This window comes from Phyllobates terribilis, unplaced genomic scaffold, assembly GCF_046119375.1.
Source record: "Phyllobates terribilis strain yellow unplaced genomic scaffold, ASM4611937v1 Scaffold_11__3_contigs__length_659146591, whole genome shotgun sequence".
NCBI lineage: Eukaryota > Metazoa > Chordata > Amphibia > Anura > Dendrobatidae > Phyllobates > Phyllobates terribilis.
In genome coordinates, this window is record NW_027362771.1 from 411,712,007 (window position 1) to 411,731,350 (window position 19,344).

Genomic DNA, 19,344 nt, shown 5'->3' on the forward strand with positions numbered 1-19,344 from the left:
GTTACCTTTATGTGCAAATACAGTGACAGCATTGTACACTCCAGAACAAACCACTGATAGCTAAATGTGTCACAGCAGAACTTGTGCTGAGCTTTAAAGTTCTAATACTATAGCTCTGCCATTCACTCAACAAGCAGTGCCCCCCTGCCAGAAACCAGGAAGTAAGGAGACTGGAAAGCTGTGTGCTGCTGAAGAGATAACTTGAGCATAAACTTTTGACCCAAATAACCAGTGAATACACTTCCTATTATAACCAAATAACTTCTGAAAATTACTATTAATGAAGGAGCTCTAGACTCCTGCTATAGTGTTACGAGGGTATTTATAAAGGGTAATAATACATTCTCCAAATCATTTATATTAATATAAAATGTAAAAGACATTGAAGTATTCGGGTACGTACCCATGATCAGGCTATAGCAGTGCTTTGGATGCAGCTTATTTTCAGTGTCCAAAGCGCTGCGCCCAATCACGCAGGTAGATTCACATGTGTTCATTGAACACAAAACTATTCCTCAACATTCAATCCTCTGTCTTCAAACACAGACAGCCACCTCATGCTCTCTCCTGCTCCCACCTACTAACACTTTCTCTGCTCCTCCTCACTGCTGGCGATTAGTGTTGAGCGAGTATGTTCTGTTAACCCTTTCGCCGAGTATGCTCGGGCCAAGCTCAGAGTATTTACAGCTGCTCGGTGATATGTTTGAATTGCTCCCATGTGCATGATTTGCGACTGTTCGACAGTTTTACTACATGTGAGGAATGTCTATTTCTTACACATTCCTCACATGTAATAAAGCTGTCAAACAGTTGCAAATAATGCACACGGGAGCGATTCAAACATATCACCGAGCAGCTGTAAATACTCGGAGCTCAGCCCGAGCATACTCGGAACAGAACATACTCGCTCAACACTACTGGCGATATCTCCCCAAATCCTGGCCCTCCTCGTCACATCTCCACTGTCGCTTCCACCTCCTATGCACGATCTATCACAAACTCTCACAACCCTTCTAACCTCATACCCATCCGCCCAGCCCCCGCTTCCCCAGTCCCACTAACAGGAGCTCTATCGCTCCATCAGCAACAAACTTTCCTACATCCATGATCTTTTCATCACTAACAAACTTTCCTCCCTCGGCATCACCGAAACCTGCCTCATTCCCTCTAACACAACCTCTCCAGCTGCACTTTAATACAGTAGATTTCACCTTTCCCACCCCCCCGCCCCTTTGGCAAGCATGGTGGAGGAGTAGGTGTTCTCTTGTCAGATAACTGCTCCTTCACTCAAATCCCACTGCCACCCTCCATTATTCTCCCCTTTTTTGAGGTGCACTGTGTGTGCATCTACTCTCCCTCCAATTGGCTGTCGTTTAGCGCCCACCCAGGACCAGCCACCACCTTCTTAGACCATTTCACCACCTGGCTTCTTCATTTTCTTTCCGCTGACATCCCCACAATCATCATGGGTGACTTCAACATCCCCATCGACACTTCCCTCTCAGCTGCCTCTAAGCTTCTTTCCCTCACTTCCTCCTTCGGCCTTACTCAATGGTCTTCTGCAGCCACTCACAAAGATGGCCACACACTGGACCTCATCTTCACCCGCCTCTGTTCCTTATCTAACCTCTCTAACTCACCTCCCCCCCTTTCTGACCAGAACCTACTTACATTCTCTACCCTCTCCTCTCCAGGGCCACAATCCCCACTCCACAAACTTGCACACCCTCGCAGAAATCTTAAACATCTTGACCTACACTCACTCTCTGAATCCCTTCTCCCTCTTATAGACATTAGTTCCTTACATGATGCAGATGTTTCTGCCGCTTTATACAACACCACCACAGCTGCAGCTCTCAATTCGGTCGCCCCCCTCACACACCAAAGCTCGCACAAACAACAACAGGCAACCCTGGCACACCAGCCAAACCAAAGAACTGCGACGGGCCTCCAGGGTTGCTGAGCGTAGATGGAAAGGTCTCACTCCAATGAGCCCTTCATCGCATTCAAACAGTCCCTCACTACCTTCAAGTCCACACTCACTGCAGCAAAACAAACATACTTTGCATCTCTCATATCCTCCCTGTCTCACAACCCTAAACAACTATTCAACACCTTCAATTCTCTCCTCCCTCTCCTCTCAGCCGAAGACTTTGCCTCATTTTTCAAGCAGAAGATTGACACCATCAGACAAAGCTTCTGCCTAAAGTCCCCACAGTCCCTCCTCACACCTACTCAATCCTCCTCCTCCAAAACCATCTTCTCCACCATTACGGAAGATCAACTTTCCTCTTTACTCTCCAAATCACACCTCACCACCTGTGAACTTGACCCAATCAAGTCTCACCTCATCCCCAACCTTACCACTATCCTCATCCCAACCCTAACCCACCTTTTCAACCTGTCACTAATAAATGGTGTCTTCCCCTCATGCTTCAAACATGCCTCAATCACACCCATCCTAAAATAGCCCTCCCTCGACCCATCCTCTCTGACTAGCTACCGCCCCATAGCACTTCTTCCTTATGCTTCAAAACTACTGGAACAACATGTCCACTTTGAACTGTCCTCCAACCTCTCCTCCTGCTCTCTCAATGACCGCTTCCAACCGCACCATTCTACATAAACTGCCCTGACTAAAGTCTTCACCAACCTACTAACCGCCAAATCCAAGCAACACTACTCTGTCCTCCTCCTCGACCTGTCATCTGCCTTTGACATAGTGGACCATTCCCTCTTACTACAGACTCTCATCTCTTGGCATCACGGACTTGGCCCTATCTTGGATCTCTTCATACCTAACAGACAGGACATTCAGTGTCTCCCACTCACACACCACCTCCTCATCTCGCCCCCAAGGTTCAGTTCTAGGACCCCTGCTCTTCTCCATCTACACATTCGGCCTAGGACAGCTCAGAGTTTCACGGCTTTCAGTATCACCTCTATGCTGATGACACACAGATCTACATCTCTGGACCCGATATCTCCTCCCTACTAACCAGAATCCCACAATGTCTGTCCGCTATTTCATCCTTCTTCTCTGCTAGATTTCTAAAACTTAACATGGATAAAACTGAATTCATCATCTTTCCACCATCTCATTCAACCCTACCAATTGACCTATCCATCAACGTCAATGGCTGCCCACTCTCCCCAGTCACGCAAGCTCACTGCCTTGGGGTAACCCTGGACTCTGAACTCTCCTTCAAACCACATATCCAAGCCCTTTCCACTTCCTGCCGACTCCAACTCAAAAATATCTCTCGGATCTGCACATTCCTCAACCCCGAATCTGCAAAAACACTAGTGTATGGCCTCATCATCTCCCGTCTCAACTACTGCAACCTCCAGCTCTGTGGCCTCTCCTCTAACACTCTGGAACCCCTCCAACCTAACCTAAACTCTGCTGCCCGACTAATCCACCTCTCCCCCCGCTATTTCCCGGCCTCTCCTCTCCGTCAATCCCTTCTTTGGCTCCCCATTGCCTAAAGACTCCAGTTTAAAACCCTAACCATGGCATATAAAGCAATCCACAATCCTCCATATATCTGTGACCTAGTCTTCCGGTACATACCTGCACGCAACCTCCGATCCTCACAAAATCCCCTGCTCTACTCCCCTCTTATCTCCTCCTCCCACAATCGCATACAAGATTACTCCCGTTCATCCCCCCTCCTCTGGAACGCTCTACCCCAACATATCAGACTCCCGCCTAAAGTGGAAACCTTCAAAAGGAACCTTTTCAGACTAGCCTACAACCTGCAGTAACCACTGCTCCACCATACCACTGAATGCCCAGCTCTACCCTCACATACTGTATCCTCACCCATCCCTTGTAGACTGTGAGCCCTTGCGGGCAGGGTCCTCGCTCCTCCTGTACCAGTCGCCATCACATTTTATTCAAGATTATTGTAAGTGTTTTTGCTATGTATACCCCTTTTTCACATGTAAAGCACCATGGAATAAGTGGCGCTATAATAAATAAATAAATAATAATATCATCATCATCATCAACACATGCGGAGTTACCGCACCCTATACATTCTACTGTGGAAATTTCTGTTGCGGAGACACTAGTCTCCGCAACAGAAATTGAAATGCTGCAGTTCGTAAAGCCGCGCCGCGGGTGAGTTTACGCGGCGTCAAATAGAAGTGCTGCGGGAATGGGATTTCTATAAATCCCATCCACTGTGCTTGTAATCTAGAACGCAGCGTTTTGGACACAGAGCTGCTGCTATTACGGATCGTGGGCACGCAGCCATAGAAACAAAAACTGATGTTTGCTTAATCTGTACAGATGGAAATCCTTCAATTGTTTTTTTTTTGGCATCACTAATTCAGTGGACCAGTCTATTAAATGAGAATTCTGTGTATAATGTAAACTCATTAGGATTGGGTACCATGTCTAGATTTCTGAGAAATGACCTAGAGCAACCTCTACCACAAAATATATATTTACAAAGCATGAAAAGGGGTAAAATCACCAGTTTAATTGAATTCTACAGAAAATAAGTACTAGCAGGATAAGTAGTATCCAGCTATTATCCGACTCCAATCGATTGGCTGAATAGGGAATTATGTCCCTTGCTTTTTTCTAGCTGCGCATGTGCTTTGTTACTTGCATTTATAGCACTGATGAACACAGCTGCAGGAGGGCTCATGATCATTGGGCAAAGAAAGCAAAAATCACAGTAGCAAAAAAAAAAAAAAAATTGAAAAATAAAAACTAACTTTAATAAACTTCCATGATCACACCACAAACACTTTGGATAGTTTTATGAAATAATGTTGGTTTAGAAACAGTGTATAGAATGAAAGTCCATTCTCCACTCACCTTCTGGAAGCTGCTGAGAGCAGCTTTTGGATCATCTTCCTTCAAAGCTTTGGAGTTATAGTACTGATTTTCTAAATCGACATTGGGTTCAGAGTTGCTGTCTTCTGAGTATTCCTGTGTGGACAAAAGCAAAAAAAACCATGTAAATAACGGATATTCTGGGGCAGATTTATTTACGTAGGATGTATCAACTTATGTTGCTGCAATAATGGCACAAAATGCAACAGGATTACAGTGCATGTGACCGCTGCAGACAATCACTGGGTTCACAAACTGCTGAATTGTAATGTCACCAGTAGGGCCTTCTGTTATGCCGATACACAGAGTTCCTGCAGCTCCCTATTACGGGGTCACAGTGGACTTCATCTGTCAGTGCTGAACATTCTGCACTTCATCTGTCAGTGCTGAACATTCTGCACATCACTACCATGTGAACAGAATGAAGAAATACACTGGAACCTCAACCATATGTGTAACAGTACACAGAGTAAACAATTGATACATTTTATAGATTAGCTAACATGTAATAAATGCACACTACGCCGAGTTCACACATGACAATATCAATGCTGCATATATGTTGAAAATATATGGCATTTTCCTAAGGTGGGTTGGTGCTCGAGAAGGGTTTCACTCCGTTAAAGCAAATATATGAAGGTAAACGGCACTCCAAATGATGAATAATTCATAAATGATTTATTGTGAGGCAATCCCATAGGGACAGAATGTACTGTGACTAGTGTTGAGCGAGCACTAAAATGCTCGGGTGCTCGAAGCTCGGGCCGAGCTCGCCGTGATACTCGGGTGCTCGACCCGAGCAACGAGCCCAATGTTAGTCTATGGGAGACCCGAGCATTTTTGCGGTGGCACCCTCGGCAGTCTTTTAAAAGCCTAACAAGTGCCCAAAACGATAGTGACAGTGCTCAAATGACATGGGGACAGCATGGGGATCGCCCCAGGAAGCATTTCTGACCCCCAGGTCACTGCTGTCAACAACGTGGTCAGAGGTATTAACCACTTTTACGGGCTCACAATAAAACGTTCAAAAACGAAAGTGAAACGGTTTTCCTGTGAAATATGTTAAGGAAGTTCCTTTCCAGGGAAAAGACTTGTGTATAAGTTAAAATAAATCACCAAAAACAAAAATACTCCTCCACACCTTCGGCTATGTTCACAAGTAGCATTTTTTATGCGTTTTTGCACTTTTGTATTGCTTTCAACTATGACAAATGCATTCACCGGGAAATGTCATTTTAACATTTTACAACCTTATCTGGCCATGTGCTGTGTGACACATGCATAAAGTGCTGAAAAGACATGGGAACAGCATGGGGAAGACCCCTGGAAGCATCTCTGACTCCCAGGTCACAGTCTAAAAGTGTGCCCATCATAAGTGATCCTGGCCGCATCAGAAGATGCAGACTTGCAACTATCCCCATGCAAGTTCTAGTCCCAGGGCAGTGTTCAATTGTACCTCCCCCATTCCTTGCAACACAAGCGCAAGTATGCAGCCTGCCACCCACCCACCCCCAGGCTGCAATACCATACTGCTTGCTTGAACTTGAAATTGGGCCTTTTAGGCATGTGGAGGCGGAATCTGGCCACCACGTCATGGCTGTGTTGGCGGCCTGGAATCCATACTGAGTCCCCAGCCGCCCGGCGGCCGGGTGTCCATACTCAGTCCCCAGCCGCCTGGTGGCCGGGTGTCCCCACTTGCTCCCCAGCCTCCAGGGGGTGGCCGAGTGTCCATACTCTGTCCCCAGCCACCCCTATTTGTCCCGGTAACCTTTCCCACACTTATCTTAGCCTGGCCTGCTTTAGGGCAGCATTGGCCGAGCCCACCGGACTATCAGACTCCTCCGGTGGGCCCTGGCTCCTCGATCAGGGGATTTGAGAGTGCCAAGGTGAGGAGCATGATGAGGATGATAGAAGTTAGCATCTGCTTTGTTTTGTTGTAATGCAAGTGCATGTATGTAGTAGCGGCTAGGCCTGAGGTGGTCAGCGTTTTGGCGCATATCCTACCTCCTCCGAGGATTGCTAAATGTTTTCCTGCTACTATCCAAGTTCTATGACTCCCGTTAAAACAAAGCTTCAGGTGATAAATGATGGATGAGGTAGTGGCAAAGGAGAAAGAACAGGGACCATTCACATCAATATCAGGCCAGTCAGCCAGATATGTCTTGTAGGATATGTTTCTGTAACAAAGGGAGCGGTTCGGCTACACAGTTATAGGGCATACAGTGAGTGCAATGCCTACCAAAAATTTCGAGGCACTCCAATGCCCCTTGGAAATGTCATGGAGGTCAGAGGGCGTTAACTAAACCTTTTTTTTCCATTTATAGCAACTGGGTCTCCTGTGCACTGTTGGCCTAAGCAGTGAATGGAAGGCTTTCCAAAAATTATGAGGAACTGCAATGCCCCTTACAAGAGCCATGTGTGGCACCCCAGGGGTCTGGTCACCACAGTAATAGAGATATTACGTCGGAGAGCAAGTGGGAGGTTTCCTGGTCTGGATCCCTTAAACATGCAACATCCTCCTGCCCCAGTCCTGGGAGGGGAGAATTCTGCCCTTATAAACTGGATCTGGGGCAGGGTTGAGTGAGAGCAAGGGAAAGTAACAGCAAGGAGCTCTGTAGGAGCTAGGAGCTAAAGACCAGGGGCTGGAAGCTGAGCAGAGCTCGCCCTGGCAGAAGACAATAGGAACCGGACACAGGAGTCCGAGGCTGTGAGGACTTATATATCCAGCAGCAGAAACCAGCCGGCAGGGGATTTCAGGTCCTCTGGCCATAGAAGCCCGGAGGCTCAGTCACAAGCAAGGGACCAGCATCGCCGTCGTGGAGCGGAGGCTAACAGAAGGCCCCAAGTCACCAGCCATACGGGTGAGCACTACACGGTACACTCAGGGACGTGGGCTACTTCTACCCGCTTACAGCAAGGTAGTCAGGAAGAGTGCAGACAGACGGGGAGGCCTACAACTCCACCTGGCCAGGGGAACTCCTGCTTGCTCACAGACTGACCAGGCCTCTTATGCTAGCCAGTACTCCCGGGAGGGTCTACCTTATAATCATCAGTAAAGACCCTGAACTGCACTGCAAAGACTCTGAGTCATTCCTGCTGCGCTCGTGCACCATCACCCCCATCATCCACACTCACTGCCCTGAGGCTATACTCCTCCCGTGGGGAGTTATCCCATTCTCTGCTGCGCACACAACACCAGCCTCAGCGGTCTGCCTCGCAGCGGTGGTACTCCCTGACCGCAATCCACGGGTGGCAAAGTCGGACAATTAACCTCAAAACCTAAGAAAGACTGCCACTGGTTTGACCAGCCTGAGCCACGGGACCGGGTCACCGCCACGGAGACTACAGACCCCAGAGACCCGGCACCGGGTATCCCACACATGTGTACACACGGCCCAGGGGGCGCGTCACATGCAGTACAGCATATTACAAACATAAGTCCCAATATTGGGGAGTGGGTCTCCCATAGTATTTGCTTATGCCTTGCAAGCAAAAGCTGCCAAAAATTAGGACGAAGCAACTTGCAATGCCCCTTACAAGAGCCATGCAGTACAGCATATTACAAACTGTAACGGGTCTGGGAGGTGGAACCTCTGAGCAACTATACAAAGGGGCAGTCCTTGTAAGGAAGCGGGTGGCTCCCAGGGCAGGCAGTCACGGCTAGTGACGGGGACAGTCTCTGGGTAGAAGGGCAGGAGGTCACGGCAAGTGACGGGGACAGTCTCTTTACAGGCGGGTGGTCACGGCAAGTGACGGCTAAGCCTCCAGACAGGCTAGCAGGCGAGTAGCAGGTGGACGCTCCCAGGTGAGCGGGCAAGAGTCTCTGGACAGGCAGGTGGTCACAGCACGTGACGGCAGAGCCTCCAGGTAGGCTAGCAGGCAAGTAGCAGGCGGACGCTCCCTGGTGAGCGGATAAGAGTCTCTGGACAGGCAGGTGGTCACAGCACGTGACGGCAGAGCCTCCAGGTAGGCTAGCGGGCAGGTAGCAGATGAGCGCTCCCAGGTGAGCGGGCAAACAGATCCATAGACAGACTGGTAGGGCTGGTAGGCAGACTGTCGGACCGCAGGAATGTAAGCAGAAAGACAGGTATCAGGCAGGTATCAAACAGGATTCTGGCAGGTATCTGGTTACGGGACCTGAGGGCTGAAGCAGAGTGATAGGCTATGCAACAACATTGCTCAGGCACCTCCATTTTGGAGGAGGTGCCTTATATATGGTGAGGTCCTCCGGCCATTGGCCGGGGACTCCTTAGGACGGCGCGCGCGGCCCCTTTAAGAGAGGGGGTGCGCGCGCGCGCGCGCCCTAAGCACAGTGTCCGGGAAGCAGCGCGCGCTGCCAGCAGAGCGGGAGGAAGACGCCGGGCACGGAGCGGAGAGGTGAGGGGAACAGCGTCCCTGCCTAGCAGGAGGCAGGGACGCCGACGCTACAGTACCCCCCCATTTTTTAGGCCAGACAGAAATTTATCAAGGATGAGAGGGGCATGGATGTCCTCCCGGGGCTCCCACGTTCTCTCCTCAGGACCAAACCCCTTCCAATCTACTAGAAAAAAGGTTTTTCCTCTTACCCTTTTGGTGGCCAGAATGTTCTCTACCTCAAACTCGTTTTCAGCGGAAACCGGAGCAGGAGGCGTACCTGTAGACTTGGAGAAAGAGTTAAGTACCACGGGTTTGAGGAGAGATACATGGAAGGAGTTAGGGATCCGCAAGTTGGCCGGGAGTTTCAATTTATAGGCCACCGGATTGATTTGTTTGATAACTTCCAGTGGGCCGATGAACCGAGGCCCTAACTTGTAGGAAGGAATCTTGAGCCTGACATACTTGGACGAGAGCCAGACCTTATCTCCAGGACGGAATTGTGGAGGGTCCAGGCGTTTTTTGTCAGCGTGTTTTTTCATCCGCTCGGATGACCGAAGAAGTGCGGATCGGGTACTCTCCCAAATGGAGGAGAATTCGCCAACGAGAGATTCCGCAGCCGGATTGTCCACCGAGGTGGAGACGGGAAATGGAATCCGAGGATGCTGACCGAAGACTACAAAAAACGGGGATTTGGAGGAAGATTCGCTCTCGTGATTATTGTAAGAGAACTCGGCCCATGGTAGGAGATCCACCCAGTCCGAATGGTGGGCATTAACGAAGTGCCGGAGGTAACTGGTCAGGATTTGATTGATCCGCTCCACTTGACCATTGGACTGTGGGTGGTAAGCGGAGGAGAAGTCCAGGGTGACGTCAAGTAGCTTACATGTGGCTCTCCAGAAGCGTGAGGTGAACTGAACCCCACGATCCGACACGATGTGGAGGGGCAGGCCGTGGAGACGGAAGATGTGGCGGATAAAGTCTTTAGCCAGCTCGGGTGCAGACGGGAGGCCCGGCAGGGGAATGAAGTGAGCCATCTTGGAAAAGCGGTCAGCGACCACCCAAATGACCGTACAACCGGCAGAGACAGGGAGAACCGTTATAAAGTCCATAGCTATATGCTGCCACGGGGCAGCAGGCACTGGAAGAAGAGGAAGGAGGCGACCGGCTGGCAGGTGTCTCGGAACCTTGTTGCGGGCGCAGGACACACAGGCTGAAACAAAGTCTATTACGTCCTTGTGCAGGGTAGGCCACCAGTAATGCCGGGAAATAAGCTGGAGGGTCTTTTTCTGACCGGCGTGGCCAGCTAGCTTAGACGAGTGACCCCAGTGTAGGACCTTCTTCCGATCAGGTACTGTTACGAACGTCTTACCGGGAGGGAGACTATTTAGATTCACGGGGGCCACCTGCATTACTCTGGCGGGATCAATGATGTGCTTAGGCTCCTCCTCTAGATCAGACACCAGGAAGGATCGGGACAAGGCGTCAGCTTTGATGTTTTTGTCTGCCGGGCGAAAATGAAGAACGAAATCAAAGAGGGCAAAAAACAAGGACCACCGGGCTTGGCGCGGGTTAAGTCTCTGGGCGCTCTGGAGGTAAGCCAAGTTCTTGTGGTCCGTGTAAATAATTACCGCGTGAAGAGCCCCCTCGAGCAGGTAACGCCACTCCTCCAGTGCCAGCTTAATGGTCAATAACTCTCGGTCTCCTATAGAATAATTGCGCTCAGAAGGGGAGAAGAGTTTGGAGAAGAAGTCGCAAGTTACCATTCTTCCGGAAGACGACTTTTGGGCAAGTACCGCTCCGGCTCCAGAGGAGGAGGCGTCCACTTCCAGTAAGAATTGTTTGTTGCCGTCCGGACGATGCAGCACCGGGGTGGAAGAGAAAGCCTGTTTTAAGGAAAGAAAGGTTTCCTCTGCTTCGGGCGGCCATTCTCTGGGATTAGTGCCCTTACGGGTGAGCGCAGAGATTGGGGCAGTCCGGGAAGAGAAGTGCGGTATGAAGAGGCGTTAGTAGTTGGCGAAGCCCAGGAACCGCTGAATAGCCTTCAACCCCTCTGGTCGGGGCCATTTCTGGATGGCAGACAGTTTCTCAGGATCCATTCGTAGGCCGGTCTGAGAGATTATGTAGCCCAAAAACGGAAGCGAGGTCTGCTCAAAGAGGCACTTCTCATATTTAGCGAAGAGGTGGTTCTGTCTGAGCCTGAGCAGGACCTGACGAACATCCCTCCGGTGAGTGAGAAGATCCGGAGAGAAGACCAAGATGTTGTCCAGGTACACCACTACGCAGGAGTAGAGAAGGTCCCGGAAGATGTCATTGACCAACTCTTGAAAGACGGCGGGAGCGTTACAGAGACCGAAGGGCATTACCAGGTATTCATAGTGGCCGTCCCGGGTGTTGAATGCCGTCTTCCATTCATCCCCCTGACGGATACGGACCAGGTTATACGCCCCACGAAGGTCCAGCTTGGTGAAGATTCTAGCCCCCCTCAGACGGTCAAATAATTCCGGAATGAGCGGAAGGGGGTATTTATTCTTCATCGTGATTTGGTTAAGGCCTCTATAGTCTATACAGGGACGGAGTGAGCCGTCCTTCTTTTTGACGAAGAAGAAGCCTGCTCCCGCCGGGGAGGTCGGTTTCCGGATAAATCCCTGGGCCAGATTCTCCTCAATATATTCAGACATGGACAGGGTCTCAGCAGCGGACAAAGGGTAAATACGCCCACGGGGAGGAGTAGCGCCGGGCATGAGGTCGATTGGGCAGTCGTATGGTCTATGAGGGGGTAATGTCTCTGCCTCCTTTTTATTGAAGACGTTCGAATAAGACCAATAGGGAACCGGAAGACCAGGTAGCTTGTCTGGGGTAGGAGCAGGACGAGCAGGATGAACAGGAACTAAACAAGTCTTATGGCAGTCCTGTCCCCAGCGAAGGACTTCTCCGGTCTGCCAATCAAGCACGGGTGCATGTTTCTGAAGCCAAGGTAGGCCTAGCAAGAGGGCGTGAGAGTCCAGGCAGAATATGAAAGAAGATGCTCTCTGAGTGCAGCATTCCCACCTGCAGGGTTAAGGATTCAGTGATGAGTTGGATGGGATGTGGTAAGAGGCCCCCATCTACGGCAGCGACAGATAAGGGTACAGCTAGAGGTTTGGTGGGAATGCGGTATTTCTCTACCAGGGACTGAGAAATGAGATTTCCGGCAGCTCCAGAGTCAAGTTGGGCTAGTTCAAAATAACGGTTCTCCCCGCAGATGATAGAGACCGACAGCAACAGAGATGGAGAGGGTTTACTCTTGTCTAGGACGACCTCTCTGAGCGATCCTAAACACAGGCGTTTCCCGACCACTCCGGGCAGGAACGGATCCGGTGCTCCTTACTGCCACAGTAGAAGCAGCTCCCCTCGGCTCGGCGTAACTCTTGATGGGTCTTGACCATCTTGGTCAGGTCGACCTGCACAGGCTCGGGTGAGTGCGCCTGGGGAGTAAAGGGAGAAGTGACGGGTTTCTGGAAGGTAGGGGCTAGACGTGGAAACCTCCTCTCACGGGTGACCTCTTTGGTGCGCTCCTGGAACCGGATGTCAATCCGGGTGGCAAGAGTTATTAAGTCGTCGAGAGTGGTAGGAATGTCCCGACCGGCGAGTTCATCTTTAATACGGCCGGACAGACCCTCCCAAAAGACAGACACCAGGGCGTCGTTATCCCAGGCCAGCGCCGAAGCAAGGGTACGGAACCGTATGGCATATTGGCCCACGGTGAGATTTCCTTGACGAAGGAGTAGCAGAGATGATGCGGATGAGGTCTTCTGTCTTGGTTCGTCAAAGACTTTCCGGAAAGCGGTGAGAAAGGCTGGCAGGTTGGACACCAAGGGGTCTCCTCTCTCCCATAGAGGATTTAGCCAAGCCAGTGCCTCTCCCGTGAGATGGGACATGATGAAGGCTACTTTGGCTCGGTCGGTGGAAAACTGGTGTGCCAACAGTTCGAAGTGCAGAGTGCACTGGTTAATGAAGTCCCGTGCCTGGCTGGGATCTCCGCCAAAACGAGGAGGAGCGGAGAGGCGGGGACCGGGAAGAGATGCCATGGTGTTGATGGGCTGCAGCGGTGCCGGGGTAGTAAGTGTGCGTGTGGAGGCAGCTCCCGAAGAGGTAGACAATGTGTCCAGGCGGGAGTTAACACTACGCATGTGACTCAGGATGGACTCCTGTTGGGACCTCTGACGGGAAAGTTCATGACATAAGTCCGAGAGCGAGGGAGCTTGGGTGCACCGGGTTCCATGGCCCGAGCAAACTGTAATGGGTCTGGGAGGTGGAACCTCTGAGCAACTATACAAAGGGGCAGTCCTTGTAAGGAAGCGGGTGGCTCCCAGGGCAGGCGGGCAGGTAGTCACGGCTAGTGACGGGGACAGTCTCTGGGTAGAAGGGCAGGAGGTCACGGCAGGTGACGGGGACAGTCTCTGGGTAGAAGGGCAGGAGGTCACGGCAAGTGACGGGGACAGTCTCTTGACAGGCGGGTGGTCACGGCAAGTGACGGCTAAGCCTCCAGACAGGCTAGCAGGCGGGTAGCAGGTGGACGCTCCCAGGTGAGCGGGCAAGAGTCTCTGGACAGGCAGGTGGTCACAGCAAGTGACGGCTGAGCCTCCAGGTAGGCTAGCAGGCAGACGCTCCCAGGTGAGCGGGTAAGAGTCTCTGGACAGGCAGGTGGTCACAGCACGTGACGGCAGAGCCTCCAGGTAGGCTAGCGGGCAGGTAGCAGATGAGCGCTCCTAGGTGAGCGGGCAAACAGATCCATAGACAGATTGGTAGGGCTGGTAGGCAGACTGTCGGACCGCAGGAATGTAAGCAGAAAGACAAGTATCAGGCAGGTATCAAACAGGATTCTGGCAGGTATCTGGTTACGGGACCTGAGGGCTGAAGCAGAGTGATAGGCTATGCAACAACATTGCTCAGGCACCTCCATTTTGGAGGAGGTGCCTTATATATGGTGAGGTCCTCCGGCCATTGGCCGGGGACTCCTTAGGACGGCGCGCGCGGCCCCTTTAAGAGGGGGAGCGCGCGCGCGCACCCCCTAAGCACAGTGGCCGGGAAGCAGCGCGCGCTGCCAGCAGAGCGGGAGGAAGACGCCGGGCACGGAGCGGAGAGGTGAGGGGAACAGCGTCCCTGCCTAGCAGGAGGCAGGGACGCCGACGCTACACAAACATAAGTCCCATTATTGGGGAGTGGGTGTCCCATAGTATTTGCTTATGCCTTCCAAGCAAAAGCTGCCAAAAATAAGGAAGGAGGAACTTGCAATGCTGGCACCCTGGTGGTATAGTGGTGGTGGAGGCTGAGGATAAGGAGAAGAAGATAAAACAGCCGAAACGAGGAAGCGTATACCCATGTGTGGGTGTGAAGCGGTGCATGTGAATACACCTCCCAAAATAACACAGTGGATTTGACTTTATGTTACTCTGCTGTCATTTGGTGGTGATGAGAAGTCTGGCCCAATCCAGCCCTTGTTCATTTTGATAAGGGTCAGCTTGTCAGCATTGTCAGTTGACAGGCGAGTGCGCTTATCAGTTATAATTCCCCCAGCGGCACTAAAAACACGCTCCGCTAACACGCTAGCTGCAGGGCAGGCCAGGACCTCCAAGGCGTACAGAGCGAGTTCATTTCAAGTGTCCAGCTTGGATACCCAATAATTAAAAGGCACAGAGGAATCACGGAGGACGCTGGTAAGGTCGGCAAGGTACTCCCTCACCATCTTTTGAAACTTTCCACTCCTTGTGAGAGTACCCCGCTCCTCAGGGCCTGTAAGCTGGGCGGGTGTCAGAAAACTGTCCCAGAACGTTGACAGTGTTCCCCTGCTGGATTGGAGTTGCATCTCTCTCGCCTGTACGCCTTGGTTGGGCAACGAACTGTGACCTCTGCCGCTAGCGTGTTCAGATGGGAATTTTTTTTAAGAGTTCTGCAGCAAGGGCTTTCTGGTACTGCCCCATTTTTGTAGCCCTCTCCACCTCAGGAATAAGAGAGTGAAAGTTCTCCTTGTAGCGGGGGTCTACAAGTGTCACCAACCAGTAATGACTGTCACCCAACATTTTGACAACGCGAGGGTCACGGTTAAGGCAGCGAAACAAAGTCAGCCATGCGTGCCAGACTGGTAACGGGCAAGATTTCCGTGTCCTCACCAAGATGACGACTGACCATGCTCTCCTCCTCCTCCTCCTCCCCCCTGTCCTCAGGCCACTCACGCTGAACCGACGGTATGACACTTGTACAGGTACTACCGTCTACAACGCATGATAGCAGCTTCTGTTCTTCCTCCCCCTCCTCTCCCTCATTGTCCCCCAATGCACGTTGGGATGAGATGAGGCTGGGTTGTGTGTAATTGCCCACTATGGCTTCTTGATCCATCTCATCATACTCTGGCTGCAATGCCTCCTCTTTAATTCTGTGCAGAGAGCGTTGCAAAAGACAGACAAGTGGGATGCTGACACTAATGATGGCCTCCTCAAAGTTTGTCAGGATGGTACATATGTCAGACATCCAGGTCCACTCCTGAGGTCTTATGTGTGGAGTATGACCTGAATATCGACGGCCTTGTTGCAGCTGGTACTCCACAACTGCTCTCTTCTGCTCACAAATCCTTTGCAACATGTGGAGGGTAGAGTTCCAACGTGTGGGGACATCACACACCAGTCGGTGTGCCGGAAGCTGCAAACGCTGCTGCAACACAGCAAGGGCGGCGGAAGCTGTAGCCGACTTGCGAAAATGAGCTGACAGGCGGCGTACTTTCACGAGCAGATCTGGCAACTCGGGGTACGATTTAAGAAACCGCTGAACCACGAGGTTAAGCACATGAGCCAGGCATGGTACGTGTGTGATCTCACCTCGCCTCACAGCCGCCACCAGGTTACGGCCATTGTCACACACACCATGCCGGGATGTAGGTTCAGCGGTCTCAGCCACAGATCTGCCTGCTCTTTCACAGCTGTCCACAACTCACAAGCAGTGTGAGGTTTATCACCTAAGCTTATGAGTTTCAGCACAGCCTGTTGCCGCTTGGCAGAGACAGTACTGCAATGCTTCCAGCTTGTAACTGATGTGGAGGCTGAACATGAGGAGGAGGAGGAGGATGCGCAGGAGCTGTACACTGTGGGGGCAACTCTGACTGACATAGGGCCCGCAATACTCGGTGTGGGGAGGATGTGTTCCGTTCCAAGGTCCGACTGGGTCCCGGCTTCCACTATGTTTACAGTGTGCCGTCAGAGAGATGTACCGTCCCCGGCCACAAGCACTTGTCCACGTGTCCGTTGTCAGGTGCACTCTCCCAGTAACTGCGTTGTTGAGGGCACGGCAGATGCTTTGGGACAGGTGCTTGTTTAGTGCGGGGATGGCACACTGGGCAAAATAGTGTCGGCTGGGGACCGAGTACCGAGGGACGGCCACCGCCATAAGATTGTGGAAGGATTCCGTCTCCACCAGCCTAAAAAGGCAGCATTTCCAACGCAAGCAGTCGTGAAATGTGCGAATTTAGGACTGTGGCCTGTGGGGCGTTAGCTGCGAATTTCCGCTTTCGTTCAAAGGTCTGGGATATGGACAATTGAACGCTGCGGTGGGACTTGGACGTGGATGCTGTTTCTTGAGAAACTGCCATAACAAGTGAAGACTGAGAGGAGGGGGCATCTTTACATGCAGTATGGACAGGGGATTGCCTTGCACACACAACAGGGGGTTCTATTGCACGCACAACAGTGGAAGAAGCAGTGGTGACACCCGATGACACTGGTCGTGGACCCTGGGTTTCGCCCCACAAAGTCGGGTGCTTTGCTGCCATGTGCCTAATCATGCTGGTGGTGGTCAGGCTGGTAGTTTTGTCACCCCTGCTGATGCTGGCATGGCAGGTGGAACATATGGCCTTTTTGGGGTTATCAGCAGAGTCTTTAAAAAAATTCCAGACTCTGGAAGACCTACCGCTTGTACTGGCAACGTCCCTCATGTTGGTGTTACGGGGAACGGTTGCCTGCCTTCTGTCTGCGGCCACCACACTGCTTCTTCCTGCCTGTTGGGGTACTCTGCCTCCCTCCCCCTGTGTGCTGCTGGCCTCACTCTGCATGTCCTCCTTCCACGTTGGGTCAGTTACTAGATCATCCACCACCTCCTCTTCTTCCACTTGCGCACCACGATCCTCCTCCTCACTTCCTGGCAATTGTGTCTCGTCATCGTCCACCTCTTGTGACAGATTGACAACGTCGACTTCCTGTGGCCGTGGCTGTTCAAATATTTGGGCATCGCAACATGGGATCTCCTCTTCCACCACTTCAAGCGTATCAGGCGAGGGGCCCAAATATGGAAATGGACCAGTGAACAGCTCTTCAGTGTCCAAGTGTGGGATCACTTGCTGTCTGACGACACTCGGCATGGTGGGAGGATGGAGCATCAGGGTGAGGAGGAGTATGCGGTCGAGACTCACGGCTACTAAGAGTTGACCGTGTGGAAGACAGACCGGAGCTGGTGGTGCCCAGGTAACTGGAAGTATTATCTGCTATCCAATTAATAACCTGTTCACACTGATCAGTTCTCAATACTGGTGTTGTTCTGTGCTTCCCTAGTAATTCGGACAAGAAGTGGGAGCGAGAAGATGTGGCTGTTGGTTGTGGCACATTTTCACCTTGGCCACGGCCCCGTCCTCTGCACGAACCATCACCAGAACGTCCACTTCCACGTCCCTTGCCACGCGCCTTGCCCATTGTAAATGAAGTAAAATAGCTTACACTTGCACTAGCAATGGAAAAAGGGTAATATAGAGTAGATTAGAACCGTGGAAGAGGAAAACCACAGTTATTGTTTACTGGGGTATACCACACTTTTTTAAATAGAGAAATTTGCATCTGAACAGTGAGCGACACACTCAAACTGCTTTTTTTTTTTTTTTTTTTTTAGATACCAAAGGCCCAAAACTGGATAGTACAGCGATTTGACCCGTGGAACTGCGAAACCACACTGGGATGTCGGGCCTACACAAGACTATTTTCAACAGATATATTTTTGTGTCACAACAGTCAGGAGACACGACACTACTGTTTTTCTTTACAGAAAAAACTACCAAAACCTGAATAATAGAGATTTTTTTACCGTGGGATGGCAAAACCACAGTTATTGTTTAATGGGGTATACCACACTTTTTTAAATAGAGATATTTGCGGCTGAACAGTGAGCGACACACTCAAACAGCTGTTTTTTTTATTTTTTTTTTAGATACAAATGGCCCAAAATGGATAATACAGAGGTTTGAACCGTGGAAGTGCAAAACAACACTTCTATTTCTCTAGCCTACACCAGACTATTTTCAACAGTTATATTTGTGTCTGAAAAATCAGAAACGCCTTTTTTTTGGGGGGGGGACACACCAAAAGGTTAATAAGACGGGTATTTGTACAGTGTGAAGGAGGAAAAAAAAAAGGAGGATTTAGATGAAAAAAAAAAAGGATTTTTCCTGGCCCCCGACACCTGGTGCTAAGTCCAGCAATTTCAGCAACAGGAGCACACAGGACTGTAATGCAGTGTTTGTTGGTATAACCACTGTGTCTCCTATACAGCCTGCCTGCCTGGTGTCTGAGATGGATATTAGTCCTGAAAAGGACTGTTTGTTTGTTCTGGCAGCCTTTACAGACCCTACACTAACTATTTCGCAGTTTATATCTCTCCCTAAATCAGCAGCGCTGTCCCTACACTGTCTAATCCGGAGCGACTGTGTCCAAGATGGCGGCGCCCGGTTTTAAATACTCAAGGTGACGCTGTGCGGCCAGCCAATCACTGTAATGCCCACAACCAACATGGCTGCAGCAATCCCTGCATGTTCATTGGCTCTGTAAAGAGCGCCAAACATGCAGGGCGGAGACCCGAGCTCCCGCCCGAGTAACCCGGAAATGCTCGGTGCTCGCCGAATATCCCGAGTAGCGTGATGCTCGGGCGAGTACCGAGCAGTGTCGAGCATGTTCGCTCAACACTAACTGTGACATTTTGGTCTGAGAACAAGGACCTTCATCAGTCATAGATTGCAGAGGGGTGTAGCAGAGAACGTAGGGCATCGCTGAATAGGGGCTTTACACATAGATATAGTTGCTGCTATTCGTCAGCGCTATCCTACGTTCCCTGCCACTCTCTTCTGCAAT

The 19,344-nt window shown here is 50.9% G+C and overlaps 1 protein-coding gene across 2 annotated transcripts in view; it reads right to left on the reverse strand.

Annotated features, from left to right (window-relative positions):
• COPS2 (COP9 signalosome subunit 2) overlaps positions 1 to 19,344 on the reverse strand; it is an 82,159-nt gene that overhangs the window by 50,498 nt on the left and 12,317 nt on the right. For both annotated transcript variants that reach the window (XM_073653077.1, XM_073653076.1), the window contains exon 2: positions 4,835 to 4,948. In XM_073653077.1, coding sequence (XP_073509178.1) covers positions 4,835 to 4,948 — 114 coding nt within the window. The remainder of the gene's footprint in view (positions 1 to 4,834; positions 4,949 to 19,344) is intronic.